We start from the raw sequence: 20537 nt of genomic DNA, 5'->3' as shown, positions 1-20537 counted from the left end.
ATAACTTGCATCCACTTAATTTTAACTTGGGTGGATAGTTTTCTCATTGGCAATCATACTACCTCTCCTTATTCTTAGAATATGTATATTCCATTGCCAATATACTATAAATGTAAAACAGAAATATGATCGTCACTCGATCGATTCAGTTTCGACAACAACAAGATGGTCTTGGGTTAGCGTGTTCGCCTCGTGTGCAGTATCCCAAAGACTTTGAAATTGGTATTACTAGTAGTTTTTTCTCCGCTAAGCACGTGACAATAAGGAGTTAGGGCAAATTAAACCTGGTCGGCTCGGAGTGAGAATAATGTGTCCAGGGAAAGTGGTATATCTTCCCGTGGACTGTTAACTTGTGAATTGGCACGTTGAAAGTCATGCTTAGCGTGTCGGTCTAGCATAAAGTAGGGTTAATAGTCTTATGATTGTAACATGTTGTCGTCCTGAATATGCACACTAATTTGCCACTGGATATTAACCAGCCATCCATCCTCATCACTTCAATCCTGTATAAATTTTAGAAATACACTCCATCAATTCGCCTTTTCAAAATCTAAAGGACTATGGGTAAGTAATCTCATTGTTCGTTCCTCAAACTGAAAATGCAAAACAATCGGCTACATTTAATAATTACATACGTGTTAAATAAATATACATATTCTAATTGTGTTTCTTTATTTCACAAAACAATCTATGAAAGTCGAAAAATAAATACACACAGTACTTAAGTTTACTTTTATTAGAATCTATCAATTATAGCATTCTATATTGTACAATTGAAAAACAGCCACGTGACAACAAAATATTTGTATTAACACCATCAAATGCTTTTACTTTCTGAAAGCAAACAATAAGGTCATGCAAGCGCTTTAGTTAATTTATCTGAGAGCAAACTTTAATGCCATACCAGCTTTTTTTAAAAGCCTATACTTAATCATGACTTCACGATGTTCCTACATACCAAATATTCAACCTAGTGCGTAATAATATTTGAACTTTGACTGAATTTAATATTTAACAATAGTTCCATTCACATCTAGATGGATTGGTTCGCCTGGTAAGTTTTCTAGTCTTTCATCCCACCTCTCTACCAAAGGACCTGCGAATCCTACGGCCTTGCTGAAATGTAGTCCATTTTCTCTCCAGTTAATTGTCATTCCAGTTTTGTTTGGAAAATTTGGATAAAGAGTTCTCTCGTTTTTACTGTATGCGTAATAGATTTGCCACATAGTCCAAATATTTTCATGTGTCCCTGCCTTCAACTCTTTTTTATACCAAAGAGTGGGTAAAATGCCGGGAACAAGCGGCAGAAATGTTTTATTTTTATGAGCTTCCCTGAACCAATTTTGAAATCCGATCCAATTATCCCTACTTGGTGAAAAACCCCATGAACCTAAAACAGGATAAAGAAAGACAATATTTTCCTCTGGTGCCTTAAGGGGCCCTTTTCCACCTCCGTGTTTCAAACTTGAAGCTTGTAAAGCATAGCCATTGACTTCCGGTCTATGATCATATTGCGCATGCACCTTTTTCAAATACCGGTAGAAAAATGTTGAAACAGACAAATCGTCCTCTAAGATGACACATATTTCTTTAGTGTCTTTAGTTGGTCGCCAAGTCCATATCCACTGACCATATATCCCGGCATGCTTTTTCTGAATATTTATAGTTTTTAGTCCTTTATCAAAATTGAAGTTTTTAGCCGTGACGTAAGACTGTTCATCAAATTCATTATCTTTATTTCTATCGATCCAGATTTCTATGACAACTTTGTCGTCTAAATAATCCACTTTGTTCAGAGATTCCAATAGTCTGCGTAAAGAGTGTGATCTGTTGAATGTAATAACAATTATCCGAGCGTCCACATCCGGGATATGTACAGGCGGAGGAGTACCGAATGGGATCATTGCTATGTGTGCATTCGGTTCATAGTTCAGGGGTGCCTCAATTTGTCGTGCTCTGAATTCACTAGAGTCATATGGAATATTTCTATGTATGTCGTTGCTCTGAAAAAAAAAGAAAAATAGTTTTACACAATTTTTAAAAAGAATTCAATGTTTTTATTATCGATGTTGACTGTTCTTAGTCCATTTTGACTTTTTTGGCCTAAAGAACTGAGTTTCATTGGAAAATCTGACGAGTTATTCAGCTAAGATTTAACATTATCTGTATGTAAACCAGTTATTTTTCGTTGTTTAAAGTCACAAGCATCATCATTTTACTTATATAACAATAAAGAATTAGAATAAATTTACTAATCTCAATCTAACTATCAATGATGTTTTCATACTATTTGTAACTGGACAAAAAACTTTATATAGTTTTTCAATGTCTTCAACAAAGACTAATAAACCAATTTATATCAAATGGAAATTGATATATTACCGGAATGTGTCATTGTGTAAAGAAAAATATAGTTTTTTTTTTAAAACATTATATATAAGAGGATGTGGATGGCGTATTTTATTTCTTTCATTTTTCTCCTTTTCTTATTTATACACAGAATTATTTTCTATTCTTTCTATTTCAACACTTCGTTATTCTCTCTATTCTATATGTTTTGCCTATGTTTTTCTTTCTATTCTTTAGATTTATTGCTCTTTTAATGTAATGTATTTTTTGTCCATTGTTCTGTATTATGCAAACTCGGCCAGACCCTCATATAAATCTAAACAATGTGGATTGCATTGCTCATTCTTTTTCAATGCATACCAACGGTTATAGTGAACGATTTTCTCCTTTTATATAAAATAAGAAGATGTGGTATGATTGCCAATGAGACAACTATCCATAAAAGACCAAAATGACACAAACATTAACAACTATAAGTCACCGTACGGCCTTCAAGAATGAGCAAAGCCCATACCGCATAGTCAGCTATAAAAGGCCCCGATAAGACAATGTAAAACAATTCAAACGAGAAAACTAACGGCCTTATTTATGTAAAAAAATGAACGAAAAACAAATATGTAACACATAAACAAACGACAACCACTCATCGTCTGTATTATACGCTCCTGACTAGGGACAGGCACATACAATGCTCTCTTTTTGTTTTGCCATCTATTCCCTTATTAATTGATGGATTTTCTACAAGTACTCTTTTCCGATTGCTCATATATGATAACATGCATCGAATTTCCACTGGTAATATTTAGTGTCTAGATTTGGTATACAGAAAAAAGAATATTGCTCGAAAAACGGATACAATTGGACAAAAATTAATAGACTTTCTTTTCACCAAATATCTGATAAAACACCAACGATAGACAATCATACCAGTAACGGATCCAGCTTTTTTTTTTAAAGAGGGGAGATTCCAACCCAGGAAAAGAGCCTTTCCAATGCATTGATCGTCATAAAAGGGGGTTACAACACCCGGAAATCAATGGATCCCCCATGTATATTTAGACAGACATAGCACAATTTAGCAATGAATATTCATTGAATTCAGAACGAGGCTTTGGTCGGTACTTACCAATCGTGATCCACCAAACAAGTGAAAGTTTAATATATTCCAGTCATAATTTAGAAACTGAAGCAGTACAAACATCGCAACTACCCACACGAGAATTTTGACTCCATTGTCGTTTGCCTTCATCCTGCCCATTTTCTGAAAAATAAGAAAAGTTTTGTTTTTACTCTGAATGTACTGAAATGTGGATATTTGCCAATTATTGTTGTGTTTGTGCCTATGAAATATTTGCATTCGTACATTTGTATTTTTATGTCCCGGACCATATGAGTATTTGAACCATCTGCCTATGAAGTCGCACGTAGTCTGAAGGAACACGTTTCCCCCCCAAAAAAGCGATGAAATCTTGCTAATGCTTATTACCAAAAAACACAATACCTATATGGTCCAAATACTCAAATGGTCCGACCCATTAATAACAGAACGAGTTTATACGCATATGGTCCGACCGTTATATTGGAGTTGATGTTGTGTCAGTGTAAAAATCAAAAGGAATCAAAATTTGGAATTACAATATGAGGGTCTGGTTAACAGAATAGAGAATAATGGGGTGCTAAAATATAAAAGTAGTGAAAAGGGACCAAAAATCTTAATAAAGTATACATATAAAACGAATACAGAATCCGCCCACCCCACCCCGATCTAGACCATCCTAGATAGCGAAACATTAATTAATATATTAATAAATATGAAAATATAAAAGTGTATCGGTCAGTAAGAATGACGACAACCCAACGACGGTAACACACGTACATAGAACAATAGTCCGGAGTCTATGTAAAATATTATAATAGTACACAGGTCTGAAAATACCATAAAAACAAGATGTTGCTGACCCGTACTGTCTGAGGTTTTTTTTATGTTTTTCTTTGTAAAAATCAATAATAACTGTACTGAAAGAGAAATCTGGGCATTCGTTGAAATAATCCAATATTTGAATTTCTAGTCCTAACCTGGCTCAAACAACTCATTCTGGTTTGCACGTATTTGGTGTCAAAATTTCTTTCTCGCCCATTTGTTTTAATGCAAGCAATCTATATACATTCTCTTGTTCACATTTGGAACCTGTTACATGTACATGCTCTTTGTTTTAACACCAATATTTTTATTTGCATTTTTCAAAATAATGAAGTTTGAAGTACTTATATAAGCCGCTGCATTGTAACATGATTGATTGTTGGTTGATTAACGTCCAGTGGCAAATATTTCATGTATTTGTTTTCGAAATGGCCAAGAAAGATGCGGAATAAATATGAATCTCCTTAATCATCTAATATGTATATACAACACGAATAAACGAATAAGTAAAAAATAAATAAAAAATAAACAGATAGGTAATAAGATAAAAAGATAAAAAAAAATGAAGAAGAAAAAACTTATTAAAACAACAATTAATGAAAACAGAATAATAATAAAATAAAAATTATGAAACTTACTGAAACTTTTTTGTGACAGGCAAATCCAAGATCTCTTTCCTATTTTTATGAAAACATTATAAATTATAAAGTGATCTATCATCGAGGTAAGACAGTAAATAACAGGACCTTTGCATACGCGTCATGGCGATTATCGAAGGATGTGTCTTATTAAATAAACAGACAATGAAGTTAAAGAGGTTCCAAACAGGATGTAGACAACTACGTGTAATCTTAATCTTAATTACTCGTTGTAGTTGTAATCCACAGTGTAACACAAACAGGAAATATTGTTTCTTTCGATTTATATGTACTTTACGTTTGAAAATATGATTGAACGCATGTATTTTTGATTATTCAGCTGTACATTACGTTAGAATATATTATTGAACGAGTGTACTTTTGCTGATTATTTATATACATGTACTCTACGTTTGAGAATATAATTGAACGATTGTACTTTTGAATATTTGTATACATGTACTCTACTTTTGGAAATATAATTGAACGATTGTACTTTTGATTATATTTATACATGTACTTAACGTTTGAAAATATTATTGAACGATTGTACTTTTGATTATTTATAAGCATGTACTTTAAGTTTGAGAATATAATTGAACGAGTGTACTTTTGATTATTTATATACATGTACTGTACGTTTGAAAATACCATTGAAATAATATTCTTGATTATTCAGTTGTACATAAATGCGTTTGAAAATACCGTTGTCCGGATGTACGTTTGACTTTTCTTCTGATTTTAGATCGTGTTTGAAAATATCATTGAACGAATTTACTTTTTACTATTCGGATCTGTATTTGGTTTGAAAAAACCGTTGAACGAATGTACTTTTGATTATTCAGCTGTCCAGTACGTTTGAAAATAGTATTGCACGATTGTAGTCTTTCAGCTTCCACATGTTCACGTTACGTTTAAAAATATCATGGATGTTTTGTTTAAAAAAGTTCCAGGTTACTGTTAGAGGTTTTAAATACGCCTTTGTTTAGTTTGTATATTTCTTTTAATTGTTTTAAATACGCTTTTGTTTAGTTTGTATTTTTCTTATGTCTTGTGTTTTGATGTTATTACTTTGAAATGTTATTTCTTGATCTTGAAGATAAGATTCTGTCCAAATTTAATAACAATCCATTAATTTAAAATAAATTATCATGTGAAACAAATTTAATCCCAGATCGTCTGTAAATGAAAATGAAAAAAAAATCTATCTTTTGCTTCAAATATAGACTGAACCTGAATGTTAGAGCTAAGTTCCTAATGCTTGTAGAATACAACTTTGGTGGGCTTGCTTGCTTTGTTTGTTCAATCATTGTGCTTAAGATTGACATCTGCAACCATTATATACAGATATAGGAAGATGTGGTGTGAGTGTCAATGAGACAACTCTCCATCCAAATAACAATTTAAAAAGATAAACCATTAAAGGCCAATGTTAAACAGGCATAGTAAAACCTGTACATATTATATCTAATTTTGATTTGAAGTTATTCCAATTATAATTGTACAATATACCCACACAGCAATCAAGTTAAACAAATTTTGCCCTACCTGCATTACGAATTAGCTCTAATTGTAAAAAAAAATATATCCATATATCATTCAAACACAGAAAATGAAAATAAATATGTTTCTAAATTTTGCTCATGTCTTTTGGTCGTAAAAAGCTTCTATTCTGTATGGTGGCCGGTTAAGGCCATTTCGCGTTTTCGCGTTTTCGCGTTTTCGCCCATCATATTATATAGGGCGAAAACGCGAAAACGCGAAATCGCGAAGTCGAAAACGCGAAAACGCGAAGTCGAAAACGCGAAAACGCGAAATATTTTTTCTTTCCGATTTCGCGTTTTCGACTTCGCGTTTTCGCGTTTTCGACTTCGCGTTTTCGCGTTTTCGCGTTTTCGACTTCGCGATTTCGCATTTTCGCCTTTTCGCGTTTTCGCGATTTCGCGTTTTCGCGTTTTCGCGTTTTCGCGATTTCGCGTTTTCGCCTTTTCGCGTTTTCGCGATTTCGCCTTTTCGCCTTTTCGCCTTTTCGCGATTTCGCGATTTCGCCTTTTCGCGTTTTCGCGATTTCGCGTTTTCGCCTTTTCGCCTTAAATTATAGGTATATTGATCCAATATCCACCCGTTTATAGTATGGATCACATTTCCGACCTTACATTGATTACGTGCTACGTGTACAATGTTTCGAGTTCTTTCGGAATTATATTCCAGGTAACTCTCTTCAGAGGTCGTCCGTTTTATTTTTATTTTTTATTTTTATTATTATTATTATTTTTATTTTTTATTTTTTATTTTTATTTTTATTTTTATTTTTAAATGTTTGTTTGTTTATTATTTTGTACATTTTATTTATTATTGTACCTTTTATTTATTATTGTTCGTTTTATCAACGTATGGATAACTGGTTTTGGTTATTGTTTAAGATACGTTTCAATATGCATTTTTCATTGTCAACGCACCTTCCTTTGGTTTTAGTATAACTGTCTAATTAATTTCTATTGGGAGACATTGATTTATTTCAAGTGTTTCTTAACCATTTCCCCAATGTTCCTGTTTCTTTTGAATGCTATTGTGGGTTTTTTATCAAAGAGATTTTTGAACTGTGGGTTGTCTTGAATTAAATGCCAATGTTTTCTTATAATGGTTTGTAAATTTTCCGCATTAGCGTGGTATTGTGTTATGAAAGATATATTATAGTTATCTGTGTTTTTGTTTATTCTTGTTTCTTTGTTTGTTAATTTGTTTAATCTTTCTGTATGGGAAATATTTCTTAATATTTTATTTACAAAAGCGATTTTGTAACCTCTTTGTATTAATTTTTCTGTAAATAAGTTTATTCTTTCATTAAAATTGTCAGGATCAGAGGTATTTCTAAGAATTCGTATTCCTTCACCTTTAATAAAGGATTTAAAACAACTTTTAGCGTGGTTAGAATTTTGGTGTAGATATTGGAATTTTTCAGTTGGTTTTGTGAAACATCTAATATCTAAGATATTTTCTTTTTGAAATCTCTGTCCTTTATACGTTTCTTGGTCTAGAAATTTCAAACTTTGTCTGTCAATTTCATAAGTAAATTGCAGTAGGTTGTGGTTTGTGTTTGCTATTTCGAAAAGAAGTTTAACTTCTTCCGTAGTACCTTGAAATAAAATATATCCATCATCCTTCATACGTTTATGAAATAATATTTTGTTTTTGTGTGGAAAGATGTTTAGAATTTTATTTATATGTTGGTATGTAGCTATATAAAATAAAAATAAAACGGACGACCTCTGAAGAGAGTTACCTGGAATATAATTCCGAAAGAACTCGAAACATTGTACACGTAGCACGTAATCAATGTAAGGTCGGAAATGTGATCCATACTATAAACGGGTGGATACTGGATCAATATACCTATAATTTAAGGCGAAAAGGCGAAAACGCGAAATCGCGAAAACGCGAAAAGGCGAAATCGCGAAATCGCGAAAACGCGAAAAGACGAAATCGCGAAAAGGCGAAAACGCGAAATCGCGAAAACGCGAAAAGGCGAAAACGCGAAAAGGCGAAAACGCGAAATCGCGAAGTCGAAAATGCGAAAACGCGAAGTCGAAAACGCGAAACGCGAAGTCGAAAACGCGAAATCGGAAAGAAAAAATATTTCGCGTTTTCGCGTTTTCGACTTCGCGTTTTCGCGTTTCAAACTTCGCGTTTTCGCGTTTTCGCGTTTTCGACTTCGCGTTTTCGCGTTTTCGACTTCGCGATTTCGCGTTTTCGCGTTTTCGCCCTATATAATATGATGGGCGAAAACGCGAAATGGCCTTAACCGGCCACCATAATTCTGCTCAAGTAAAATTAAATGATGAAAGTTTGACCAAGTAATTAATGTCTAAAATAGATTATGTCACAGATTGAACCGTAATGTCAACGACGCCGAAACTGCCGCCGAAGGAACCTTGGATCGCTATGTCTAGATTTTTCAGTGTAGACCGTTGGTTTTCCCGTTTGAATGGTTTTACACTAGTAATTTTGGGGCCCTTTATAGCTTGTTGTTCGGTGTGAGCCAAGGCTCCGTGTTGAAGGCCGTACTTTAACCTATAATGGTTTAATTTTTAAATTGTTATTTGGATGGAGAGTTGTCTCATTGGCACTCACACCACATCTTCCTATATCTATTGACAATTAGAAAATAATTGCAAATGAGACGACAGATTAAAGAAGACTTTTTGTTGTTCTTTTTTACATTGACTGATCGAGAAAAAAATTTAAAGAGTTGACTACAATCAGAACAACGACACGTGCTCATGTTTATAATACATTTCCATAGTATCGTTTTGATATTCATGTGATATTTGCCACGGGACGTTAACTTGGAACCAATCCGTTTGCATAGCGATAACATGACTTATTGTGCTTGACAGTAGTCCAGTATCGGATTCAGGTGAATATCGAGGATGGCGTACGACCATTTTGATCGACGATTTTAAAAAACAATTGTTGGCATAATTTTGTTCTTTGCTGGGCGTTTACTTTCCAGTATTTTATGACAAAGAGGATTTATGTTGCCTCTTTCATTGGGCCCAATGATTCGTCCATATAAAGAGGTATAGGAGGATGTGATATGAGTGCCAATGAGACAACGCTCCATCCAAATAACAATTTATAAAAGCAATTCATTATAGGTCAATGTAAGACCTTCAACATGGAGCCTTGACTCACACCGAACAACAAGCTATAAAGGGCCCCTAAATAATTAGTGTAAAACCATTCAAATGGGAAAACCAGCGTTCTAATCTATAAACAGTACATCAGATTCTTGACTTTGTTTTTACTTATATCCAAGTTTGTTTTTTTATATTGATATGATAAATGTCGCAAGATAAATGGGAATCCAAATCTATCGCCAAACTGGGTAAAGATATAAAGTGAGTCACCAAACTACAAAGACTAACTGCGTGGATGAGTCGTCCAAATAAACTACAATGAAACCTGTTTAAACCGATCCCTTCGGGACTTCAGTTTTTTTTTTTTTTTTTTTAGCAATGCTTTGGATTTATCAGGTTCATAACGCATATAATTTTAAATGCACATGATAGTGCTTTAAAACATGTTTGGTTTATATATATACAAGTTTTAGGTTTAGTCAGGTTTCACTGTATTTATTGTTTAATACTTTGTTATAAGTGTCCGTAAATAAAAAGGTTGCCTTTTTATAGCTGACTATGCGGAATGGACTTTGCTCACTGTTGAAGGCGACCTATAATTGTTAGTTACTTTGTCATTTTGTGGAGAGTTGTCTCATTGGCAATCATAACACATCGTTTTTTATATGTTTGAGAATGTGTTCCAATATTTATGAACACTATCAATGCAAAACTAAAATATTCACATAAAATTGAGAATGGAAATGGGGAATGTGTCAAAGAGACAACAACCCGACCAAACAAAAAACAACAGCAGAAGGTCACCAACAGGTCTTCAATGTAGCGAGAAATTCCCGCACCCGGAGGCGTCCTTCAGCTGGCCCCTAAACAAATATATACTAGTTCAGTGATAATGAACGCCATACTAATTTCCAAATTGTACATAAGAAACTAATATAAAAATAATACAAGACTAACAAAGGCCAGTGGCTCCTGACTTGGGACAGGCGCAAAAATGCGGCGGGGTTAAACATGTTTGTGAGATCTCAACCCTCCCCCTATACCTCTAACCAATGTAGAAAAATAAACGCATAACAATACGCACATGCATGTTTTCTTTAATTGTAATTGAAACAGTGATTTATTATTAGATATTGATTAGTTTAAACATATTTATTTATAGTGGATTGGGCAACAAGTTTTACAACTTATATCCCTTTCCTGGTGCGAGTGCTGCCTTTGTGTTAGTAGTCCGATGCACTAACCACTACAATGTTTCATTGTAATATTTAGTCACAACTTGTGCAGACTTTCGTTTAAACAACTGAACCTTTGTGTGTTCATTGCATTATTTTATTGCTTTGTGTAGGGCCTGTCTCATTGAATAATAAATTGCAATTTAGCGATTGACAACTTGTTGGTGGTCCTTTACGAGGTACACCATTGCTTTCTATGTTAATTTCCTCCATTTCGAGCTGGTTCACCTCTTTCATTTTAAGTTCAAATAAAGTGTCAATCATTGCATGTCACAGCAACACTTTATGGTGTCTTGTAATGAAAATAATCAATATACCTTTAATGGCATATAAGAAAGAACTGGTTCCCGGAACTGCGGATGTTCCATAACAAATACTTTAGATCTGACAAACAAACAAAATGTACCCTCTTTTTTAAAATTTGGTGCAGTTTTTTTTTTATATTGAGAATTATAAGCCCAAAAGTGTTCTAAAATGATTACAAGTCCTTTATCTTTCATTTGATGAAACCAAGGTCAGATGAACCATGACAGGCATGCATGTACACGTAACAATTCTTCCAACAAATATAGTTGACCTATTGCTTGTATGTTATGGGGGAAAAACAGACCAAAGCACAAAAACTTACCACTGAGAAACGAACCGTGAAAATGAGGTCAATTTCAAATAAAACCTATTCGCCTGCCATGCGGGTCATAAAATATTTCCATACACTAAATATAGTTACCAATTGCATATAGTATTAGAAAAAAGACCAGAATTTAAAACTTAACTTTGACCACTGAACCATGAAAACAAGGTCGAGAACAGATGACACCTGCCAGCTAGACATGTACACGTTACAATCATTCCATACACCAAATATATTAAACCTATTGCATACAGTATAAGAAAAACAGACCAAAACACAAAACTTAACTATAACCACTGAACCATGAAAATTAGGTCAAGGTCAGATGACACCTGTCAGTTGGACATGTCCATACACTGAATATACTAGACCTATTGTTTATAGTTTCTGAGATATTGACTTGACCACATAACTCAACATGGTTCACTGATTTATGAAATAAGGTCGAGGTCAAGTGAAAACTGTCTAACGGGCATGAATCGCATACATATCTTTATTACCAAAGTCTGGCAAGGTACGCACATACCAAATATAGTTATCCTATCACTTATAATGAGAGAGAATTTAACATAACAAAAAAATCCTAACTTTTTTTCTAGTAGTCACTGAACCATGAAAATAAGGTCGAGAACATGTCACTGACGGAAACTTTGTAACATAAGCATCTATATATACAAAGTATGAAACATCAAGGTCTTCCACCTTCTAAAATATAAAGCTTTTAATAAATGTAGCTGACGTCGCCGCCGAATAACTATCCCTGTGTCGAGCTTTCTGCGACAAAAGTCTCAGGCTCGACAAAAAACAACAGCTAGTAATGATGTTTTATTTGTATTTATTACAATATTTTTTTTAAATTGAAATTGTGATTAACATTTGCATTATTATAACAAAAACTATTAATATTTTAAATAGTATTACTACTAATTTTTTAAATATTTTTTTCTACAAAAAAAGTCATTTATTTTACACGTATATATATAAAAGTTTATTCTATTTTTATGTTTTTTTAGAAGAAAAAAATGAAAACTAATTAGTTGATTGCAGATAACACATACGGTTATTTTTTCATAATTGCTGTGATAATTAATATAATTAATATACAATGTTTTGCTTTGAAGTTATAATTGGACCGTTTCAAAAAAGAAGAATAATCTTAAAAGAGTGCGCCAGTCCCAAGCTGAGCACAAGCTAATACAAACTTTCCCCTTTATAGAAAAATGATAAAATAATATACTCAATTTGAGTCATTCCTTTGATATTCCGCCGTGAACTTATAAAAGCTGAAGGTATGGTCTGCCATAATATTATTTCCTCTATGATGTCGTTTCCATGTGCTTACTGTGAGAAGGAGGTCCGTCCTCGTCAACATGCCTTTGAGTGTGAGACATGTTCCTGTTGGCAGCATCGTCTATGTGACACAGGTCAGTAGTATTTGATTATTGTGCATTTAAGGATGTATTCTTCTAACTTTTAAGTCTCATTTAAAATCTCGTTCTGGGTTTTTTCAAAAACATGCAATACTATTTGAAAAATATCAATGACTCATAAAACAATATTATCATCAAATTAAATCTGTTACAAAATGTTTATATATAAAAGAGGGACGAAAGATACCAAAGGGACAGTCAAACTCGTAAATCTAAAACAAACTGACAACGCCATGGCTAAAAATGAAAAAGACAAACAGAAAAACAATAGTACATATGACACAACATAGAAAACTAAAGAATAAACAACATGAACGCCACCAAAAACTAGGGGTGATCTCAGGTGCTCCGGAAGGGTAAGCAGCAGATATAATATGACCGACCGTGCAAGGGCTGTAATTCCAGTCACGGTCGTTAAAAACTTGCATTTGTTGTATCTGTACATTTGTACAATAAGTAGCTTTTGAGTAATTTTTATCACCACTCAATATAAGAAAGTAAATGTGATATGATTACCAATGAGATAACTCTTCACAAGAGACCTTGATAACATAGAAACTAACAACTATAGGTCGCCGTACGGCCTTCAACAATGAGCAAAGATCATACCGCATAGGCAGTTACAAAAGACCCCGAAATGGCAAATGTACACCCATTCAAACGATCGAGAAAACTAACATGACTAACGGTCTAGCATAAGCATAAAGCATAATGCAAAAAGCATAAAAAATGTATTTAAAGTCGGTTATATAACTCTTTTATGCTTTATGCATAATTTAAGTACAAAAAATTAACGAAAAACAAATATCATCGAAACACATCAACAAACGACAACCACTGAGAATAACAGGCTCCTCCTGACTTGGGGCAGACACAAACATACATAATACAGAATGTTGTGGGGTTAAACATATTGGCGGGATCCCAACCCTCCCCAAACCTGAAATCAAGTCATTCTCAGTAGCCAAAATCTGGAGACACTGGGTAACGGATACAATAAATGAACTAACCAGAAACATTTACCCTCAATATCAATACTTTCTTTTTAGATATGTATTTTTCAATCATTCATAACAAAGAAGTTGAAATAATGTAAAAATCATCTGAATTTGAAACTTTCAAATGGCCGCAGCATAAAAAGTAGTTCAACACCATAGGATTTTTCTTCACCATTCATTTTTTTACAGTCAAGAAAAACAGTCGAATTCTAGAAATTTTGATTTCTCAGTCTCTCAATACAAATCCTTGCTCAGAGTTCTTAAATCACATAACGAAAACTTGTATTTAAGATTTTTTTCACTTAAAAACTAAATATGTTGTTGAAACTTTGATTTCCGAGTAATGAATGAAAACAATATGGTGTATAATTAAAGCAAATTGACCTTCATAAATAGAATAATAGATAGATGGATTATAAGCGTCTCACCATTGATATTAACGTTTTGGCACCCAACACATAAGACGATTCGTAAACATGTTAAAAAATTCTCATCTTTTCTGTTTATGTATTCATAAAGTTCGTTCCTTAAATCGTCATAAAGCGGACATTCAAGTAGTTCATGTTCCTCAGTTTCAATCCTATTTTCACACATAAATCAAGTTCGTGTATGTATTGGTAAACTTTCGAAGTGCCCGGCGGTTTTGATTCGTATAGGTACAACTGAATTGACTGTGAATAAACTCACTTTGAGTTAGAGAAGAGTGTTTTAATGCTCAGTTCACACGTTATTCGAATTCGATTCGCATTAACTAATTCGAATTACAATGCGCGTCAAATTCGCTTTACTGTCCAAACGACGTTAACTTTTCATTCGTATTCACAAAAGCGTATTTCTAATGCGAATTAGATCATATTTTTTTTTTAAATACAACACTAAGCAGAAATTAGTCTATAAAAACGTCAAAACAGTCTAAGATATAAAACATCATGTAATACAAAGTTGAATCTTAAATTACACATACAATTTTAGTCGACATTTAGAATGAATTAGACCATGTTTAACCTATAGCTATCTAAATATGTTGGTATATTCCTAAAATACAGCTCTTATGAAATGCTTTCAAAATATATAAAGAAAACTTTACTCATTTTATAGCATTAAATTAAATAATTTTATGATGATTCCCTAATAATCAAGCAAAACTATACATATTATAACTTTTTTTGTTAAATTTGAGTGTTATTATAAACATAGATAATAATAATTTCTTAATGTAAATGCTAATTATAATTGTAATAAAATTGAGAAGGGAAATTGGTCAAAGAGACAACAACCCGACCATAGAAAAGACAACAGCCGAATCCACAAATATGTCTTCAATGTAGCGATAAACTCCCGCACCCGGAGTTGTCCTTCAGTTGGAACCTAAACAAATAAATATACTAGTATAGTTTTAATAGACTCCAAATTATACACAAGAAATTAAAATTAAAAATCATACGAGACAAACAAAGGCCATAAACTCCTCACAGGCGCAAAAATGCGGCGGGTGTAAATTTACATTCCTACATTAAAATTTTTCGTCATTGTTAAACCAACTGTGATCTGCTTTTTTACAATCTAAGATTCAGGAAGACAAACAAACCTACTTAAGCTTTCTCGTTTGAATTGTTTTACATTGTCTTATCGAGGCCTTTTATAGCTGACTATGCGGTATGGGCTTTGCTCATTGTTGAAGGCCATATGGTGACTTATAGTTGTTGATGTCTGTGTCATTATGGTCTTTTGTGGATAGTTGTCTCATTGGCAATCAAACCACATCTTCTTTTTTATATTAAGCTTTATTTACATTTCAGGTGTTTCACTGGCTGATTATAGAAGACTGATGTCCAATGAGATAGAGATGTTTTTTGAGTGTTGTAACTGCTCTCCAGTCTTGGAATGTGCATCTGAGTGGGAACCAGTTGTAGAAGATAAGCAACATGAGGTATGTTATATATTTTTTACTTTTTTAATGAATGTTAGAATAAGGACGCTACCATTTCATTTTCAGGGGGGCTGTGATGAAAAGTTGTCCTGTATTTTTAGTTTAGTTGTAATCTCTTTCCTGCCTTTTTATTTTTCACTCTATTCGGTACTGTCTTTATTTTATTAGTTTATCCCGTCTTTTAAATAAATTATTATCCTGTCTATTTAATTTTTTTTGCTCATCTTGCATTTTTATCTCCAGCCCTTCATCAAAATCACGGTAGCTCCATAAGTCTTTAAGCGAAAGTGTCTTATAAGTCAGTTATGGTCCCCGTCACGTGTGTTCTAATTATCGTCTATATGTGCATTAGCAATATTATTTTGGCAAATCATTATATTTAAGTGCTTTTAAACAGGACAAATCAACACAAAATGATATTCATCTTCAATGTTGTTCATTTTACAACATATATAGAAACACGATTGTTTCTAGAAACATTGTCATAGCGACCTGTTTCTTTCTCTTTTTTTTCCTAAGTTTTACTACGCAATAATAATTTTTTAATAGCAAAAATAAAATGTAAACCTTCAATTTGTTTTAATATTCCTTTTTTTGTTGTAAAATCTATTTATTTAACAAATTTGTTTTTGTTTTAGAACGAGAGAGACATCGGTCTGGTTGCCGCCCTAGAGGAGTCACTTGGTCCGGCGTCTGTAGATTTGTCAATTCCAGACTTATCGTTCAACATTTCCTTACCGTTTTATCATAAAATTGTTAAAAGGTATGGTTGTATATAAAATATCATAACAAGAGTTATATATTATTATTTAAATTAGAGTGTATATGTAAAATTAAGATGATGTAGTGTGTTTGGTAATAAGACAACTCTCCATAAAAGACCAAATGACGTAGAAATTTTTGAAAATCTAAATTCAGAACATTTTTTATGTCATCGGAACAAGTGAACATTCAGTTTGCTTAAGACCCAGATGCTCAAGTAAAAATTAAAAAAAAACCTATTAGCCAAGTATAAATTATGTACTAAAAGAGTTACCTCCCCTTAAATGGCTCATAATATTTTGAAAAAAAAATGATTTTAAAACCAAAAATATGATATTTGTTGAAACATTTTGTATAATACGATTAATTAATAAGTTTTCTTCAAATAGAAAAATTAGTCTAACTATTGAATTGCAAATCTGTCTCTAAATTTGCAGTTTTATGCAAATAACTAGACCGATTTTGTACTGTGATTGTACAATCCAAGATGGCGGTATACCATCAATTTACCTTAAGGGCCAGATGTAGTCCGCTCAAGGTGCGGGATGTGCTCTTTATGTTGAAATCCATTTGAGTATTTAGAATATCATAAAAAAAATATATAATTATTTAAAGTAGGTAAAGTTGGTAAAATAAATCGACGATATATATATAAAATTTCAGGCAGTAACTTTTAAATACCTAATCGTTAGATTAGTTGCCAAGGATTTAAGCTTAATGCCCATAATTTCAGATCACGTATTGCCGCTAACATGAATATAAATGTAAAATGTTCTTTCAAATCTCTTAAGGAAATTAGGGGTCATTGCCCTTTTCCCCCATTATGATTAGGGAGCAACCATTTTGACTTCAAGGAGGGGGAAGTTATGTTTTTGTGTCTGAGTCAGAATTGGCTTTCAATTTTTTTGTCTTAAATCGTCGCTATCAACTTAGACTATTATGATATAGTCCCAGCTATCAATCAGATTTTTTTTTCAAATTCCAAGACCAATGTTAACCATCTACAGGTAAGATTTAACACTATAATGTATTTTGAAAATCTAAATTCAGAACATATTTTATGTCATCGGAACTAGAAAACATTCAGTTTGCTTAAGGGCCAGATGTAGTCCGCTAAAATTGCGGGATATAATCTCTATGTTGAAGACCCATTGGTGCTTTTGGGCTGTTTTCTGCTTCTTGGTCGGGTTTTTGTCTTATTGACACATTGATTAAAAAAAAAACAATGCATACGATTACCAGAATTCAGTAATTAATTATTTTTTCTCTCTTTTTAGTGACTCAGACGACAGCTCAGACTCCGATACATCAGATTCCTCAATCGACAACCCTGTCCAATCACATTTCGCCATCAAAAACCTAGACCAATCAGATTCCTCCTCAGACGAATCCATCACGTCAGATTCCTCCATCGAAGACAGACCTGTAACCTTTGAGGTAGTTGAGGGTGGTACTATGAGAAAAGCAAAGAAGTTGGTCAGCAGCGACGGCTATTCATACACAGTAAAGGTAATTTAACTAACTTTAAAAAAGCAGTTTATTACAACAGGATTGGGGTATAGATGGTCCGAGAACACAATTATTTCGAAGTGCATTTCTTTTATAACATAAATGAAAATTAAAAAAAATCCCACCTGCGCTTTCTCAAAGAAACTTGAACAGTGTGTTGTACTACTTTTGGAACAAATTTTGTCAAAATTATAGAAAACTTCATCGGCTCTAACTCAAAATATGGACAATTGTATGTTTAGGGCGTCTTGAAATCGTTTGACAGCTTCCGAAGTGCTAGTTTTCAACCTTTTCAGCTGGACCAAATCACTACTTTCCTTTAAAATTCTGGACCCAAATTTTTTTTTAAAGTGTAATTTCATCCCCCTACTTACAATTTGAGGCATTAAACATGGAGAAATAATTTTGGAATGGGTATAAAAATTAATGGCAAGTAAACCACTGTCAACACTGCAACGATGGTGGTCTCGGACCAGATGGACAGTTAATTGTCTCGTTAAATGCGTTAATTTTATTTCAATTCGTTATACTTAATTCTATGAAGTAAATAGATATATACTAAGATACCACGTGACGGTGTTTAACCAATCACAACGTGATAATTCATCTGTGGTCCGTTAAGATGTGGTATGAGTGCCAATGAGACAACTCTCCATCCAAGTCACAATTTATAAAAGTAAACCATTTTAGGTGCTCAACACGGAGCCATGTATCACATTGAACAGCAAACTATAAAAGGTCCCTCAAATGACTAGTGTCGAACAATTCAATCGGTAAAATTTATTTGTATATGTAAATATAAGATGATGTGGTATGTTTGGCAATGAGACAGCTCTCCATAAGAGACATAATGACACAGAAATTAACAACTTGTTCCGTACGGCCTTCAACAATGAGCAAACCCATACCATATAGTCAGCACGTAAAGGTCCATAAATGACAAAATAAAAGTAATTCAATGAAAAAGTTAACGACATAATTAATACACAAAATTTTGGAAAATGATACACAGCAATATACGAAAACCATGCACTGATCGAATTGATCATGTATTCTAGTCCGAGATTACTCTGACGTCCGACGGCTGTTTTGCCAGACAAGCTAAGTCGTGTCCCACGGCCCCAGCTTGTCTGGCAAAACAGCCGTCGGACGTCAGAGTAATCTAGGACTACATGTATTCATGAACAAAAAAATACTACACAGCATTTGCTGTCAACTTTTAATCTTGTATAAAAATAAAAACATTTTTTCTTCTTCAGAATTCTACATCACGTACTATCCACTGGAAATGCAGTGTTCGCAACAAGAACATCTATTGTAAAGCAACTGTTGCACAGAGGGGCCAGAACTTTATCCGAGGGATTCACCAACACATTCACCGTAGTGACCCGAATGTTGTACAAAAGACAAAGTTAAGAGCTGAGGTAATTTTTAAAGACAGTGTAAATATTTATCCGAAATATCTGTTACTGGTTAATTGTTTTAATGATTCCCAGGCTATTGCCATTTCAATGAATAAAAATAAGATAGCTAAATAAAGAGAAGGCGATGTAGTATGATTACCAATAAGCATAGTATGATTACCCATAAACATAGTATGATTACCCATAAACATAGTATGATTACCCATAAACATAGTATGATTACCAACAAACATAGTATGATTACCAATAAACATAGTGTGATTACCCATAAGCATAGTATGAATACCCATAAACATAGTATGATTACCAATAAGCATAGTATGATAACCAATAAACATAGTATGATTACCCATAAACATTGTATGATTACCAATTAGCATAGTATGATTACCAATAAACAAAGTATGCTTACCAATAAACATAGTATGATTACCAATAAACAAACTATCCACCATAGATTAATGTTTAACAGTTATAGGTCACCGTACGACCTTCAACAATGAGCATTACAAATAACTTACAATATGTTTACAATATGTTTACAATATGTATATTGTCTGGCTAGGATCGTGATTATTCGAGTGATTAGATCCGTTTTTTTCGACCACTTTTATTTCGAGCGAATATGATAAATAATGTAAACAATTGTATTTAAATGTCAATCACATTTGCTTTGAATGCTAGAACAACAAAAAATGCGCCTTGCTTTGTCACAAAAGTCTTGTAATGTATTATAAACTAAATTAGATGTTCTATCTTTTCAGTTAATGACAGAAGCTGCTCTCTATACCCATAAATCTGCTGGTGCCATTGTAAAAGAGAAGATGCACACCATCAGTGGCAGAGACGTCAACCTCCCCAATCCTACCAACCTTACCAGAGCGATCAACAGACTACGACAAGAGCGCCGTCTGAAGGAACCTACAGATTTAAACTTGAGGTACGTCATTAAAGCTAAGATTTGTCAGTAACAAGAATTCATATACTTTTATAATAAGGTTAATACACATGTGTATATGTAAAGCTGTGTGGGCCATCATAAAATCTTCAACAATGAGCATCAATATCGC

General features: G+C 33.3%; 2 protein-coding genes across 2 annotated transcripts; one reads left to right on the top strand and one right to left on the bottom strand.

The window, feature by feature from the left end:
* Positions 1–721: 721 nt before the first annotated feature.
* LOC134718947 (uncharacterized) lies at positions 722–5062 on the bottom strand. The gene is made up of 3 exons (XM_063581815.1): positions 4909–5062; positions 3476–3610; positions 722–2003 (listed from the first exon to the last, which is right to left on the bottom strand). The coding sequence occupies exons 2-3, from the start codon at positions 3605–3607 to the stop codon at positions 1005–1007; spliced, it is 1131 nt and encodes a 376-aa protein (XP_063437885.1). The 5' UTR covers positions 3608–3610; positions 4909–5062; the 3' UTR covers positions 722–1004.
* A 7673-nt stretch (positions 5063–12735) lies between these two features.
* Positions 12736–20438, top strand: LOC134718107 (uncharacterized). The gene is made up of 6 exons (XM_063580600.1): positions 12736–12838; positions 15642–15772; positions 16411–16535; positions 17812–18043; positions 19303–19467; positions 20232–20438. The coding sequence occupies exons 1-6, from the start codon at positions 12736–12738 to the stop codon at positions 20436–20438; spliced, it is 963 nt and encodes a 320-aa protein (XP_063436670.1).
* Positions 20439–20537: the final 99 nt, after the last annotated feature.

Source organism: Mytilus trossulus, chromosome 5, assembly GCF_036588685.1.
Source record: "Mytilus trossulus isolate FHL-02 chromosome 5, PNRI_Mtr1.1.1.hap1, whole genome shotgun sequence".
Lineage (NCBI taxonomy): Eukaryota > Metazoa > Mollusca > Bivalvia > Mytilida > Mytilidae > Mytilus > Mytilus trossulus.
This window is presented reverse-complemented; position numbering and strand designations above follow the sequence as displayed.

Bases quoted from the DNA above. Each gene is read 5' to 3' on its own strand.
- LOC134718107 (XM_063580600.1), top strand. From the start codon at position 12,736: ATGTCGTTTCCATGTGCTTACTGTGAGAAGGAGGTCCGTCCTCGTCAA. The intron at 16,536-17,811 runs GTATGGTTGTAT...CTCTCTTTTTAG, and splicing joins TATCATAAAATTGTTAAAAG to TGACTCAGACGACAGCTCAG. The intron at 19,468-20,231 runs GTAATTTTTAAA...CTATCTTTTCAG, and splicing joins AGACAAAGTTAAGAGCTGAG to TTAATGACAGAAGCTGCTCT.
- LOC134718947 (XM_063581815.1), bottom strand. From the start codon at position 3,607: ATGGGCAGGATGAAGGCAAACGACAATGGAGTCAAAATTCTCGTGTGG. The intron at 2,004-3,475 runs GTAAGTACCGAC...TTTTTTTTTCAG, and splicing joins TGTTTGGTGGATCACGATTG to AGCAACGACATACATAGAAA.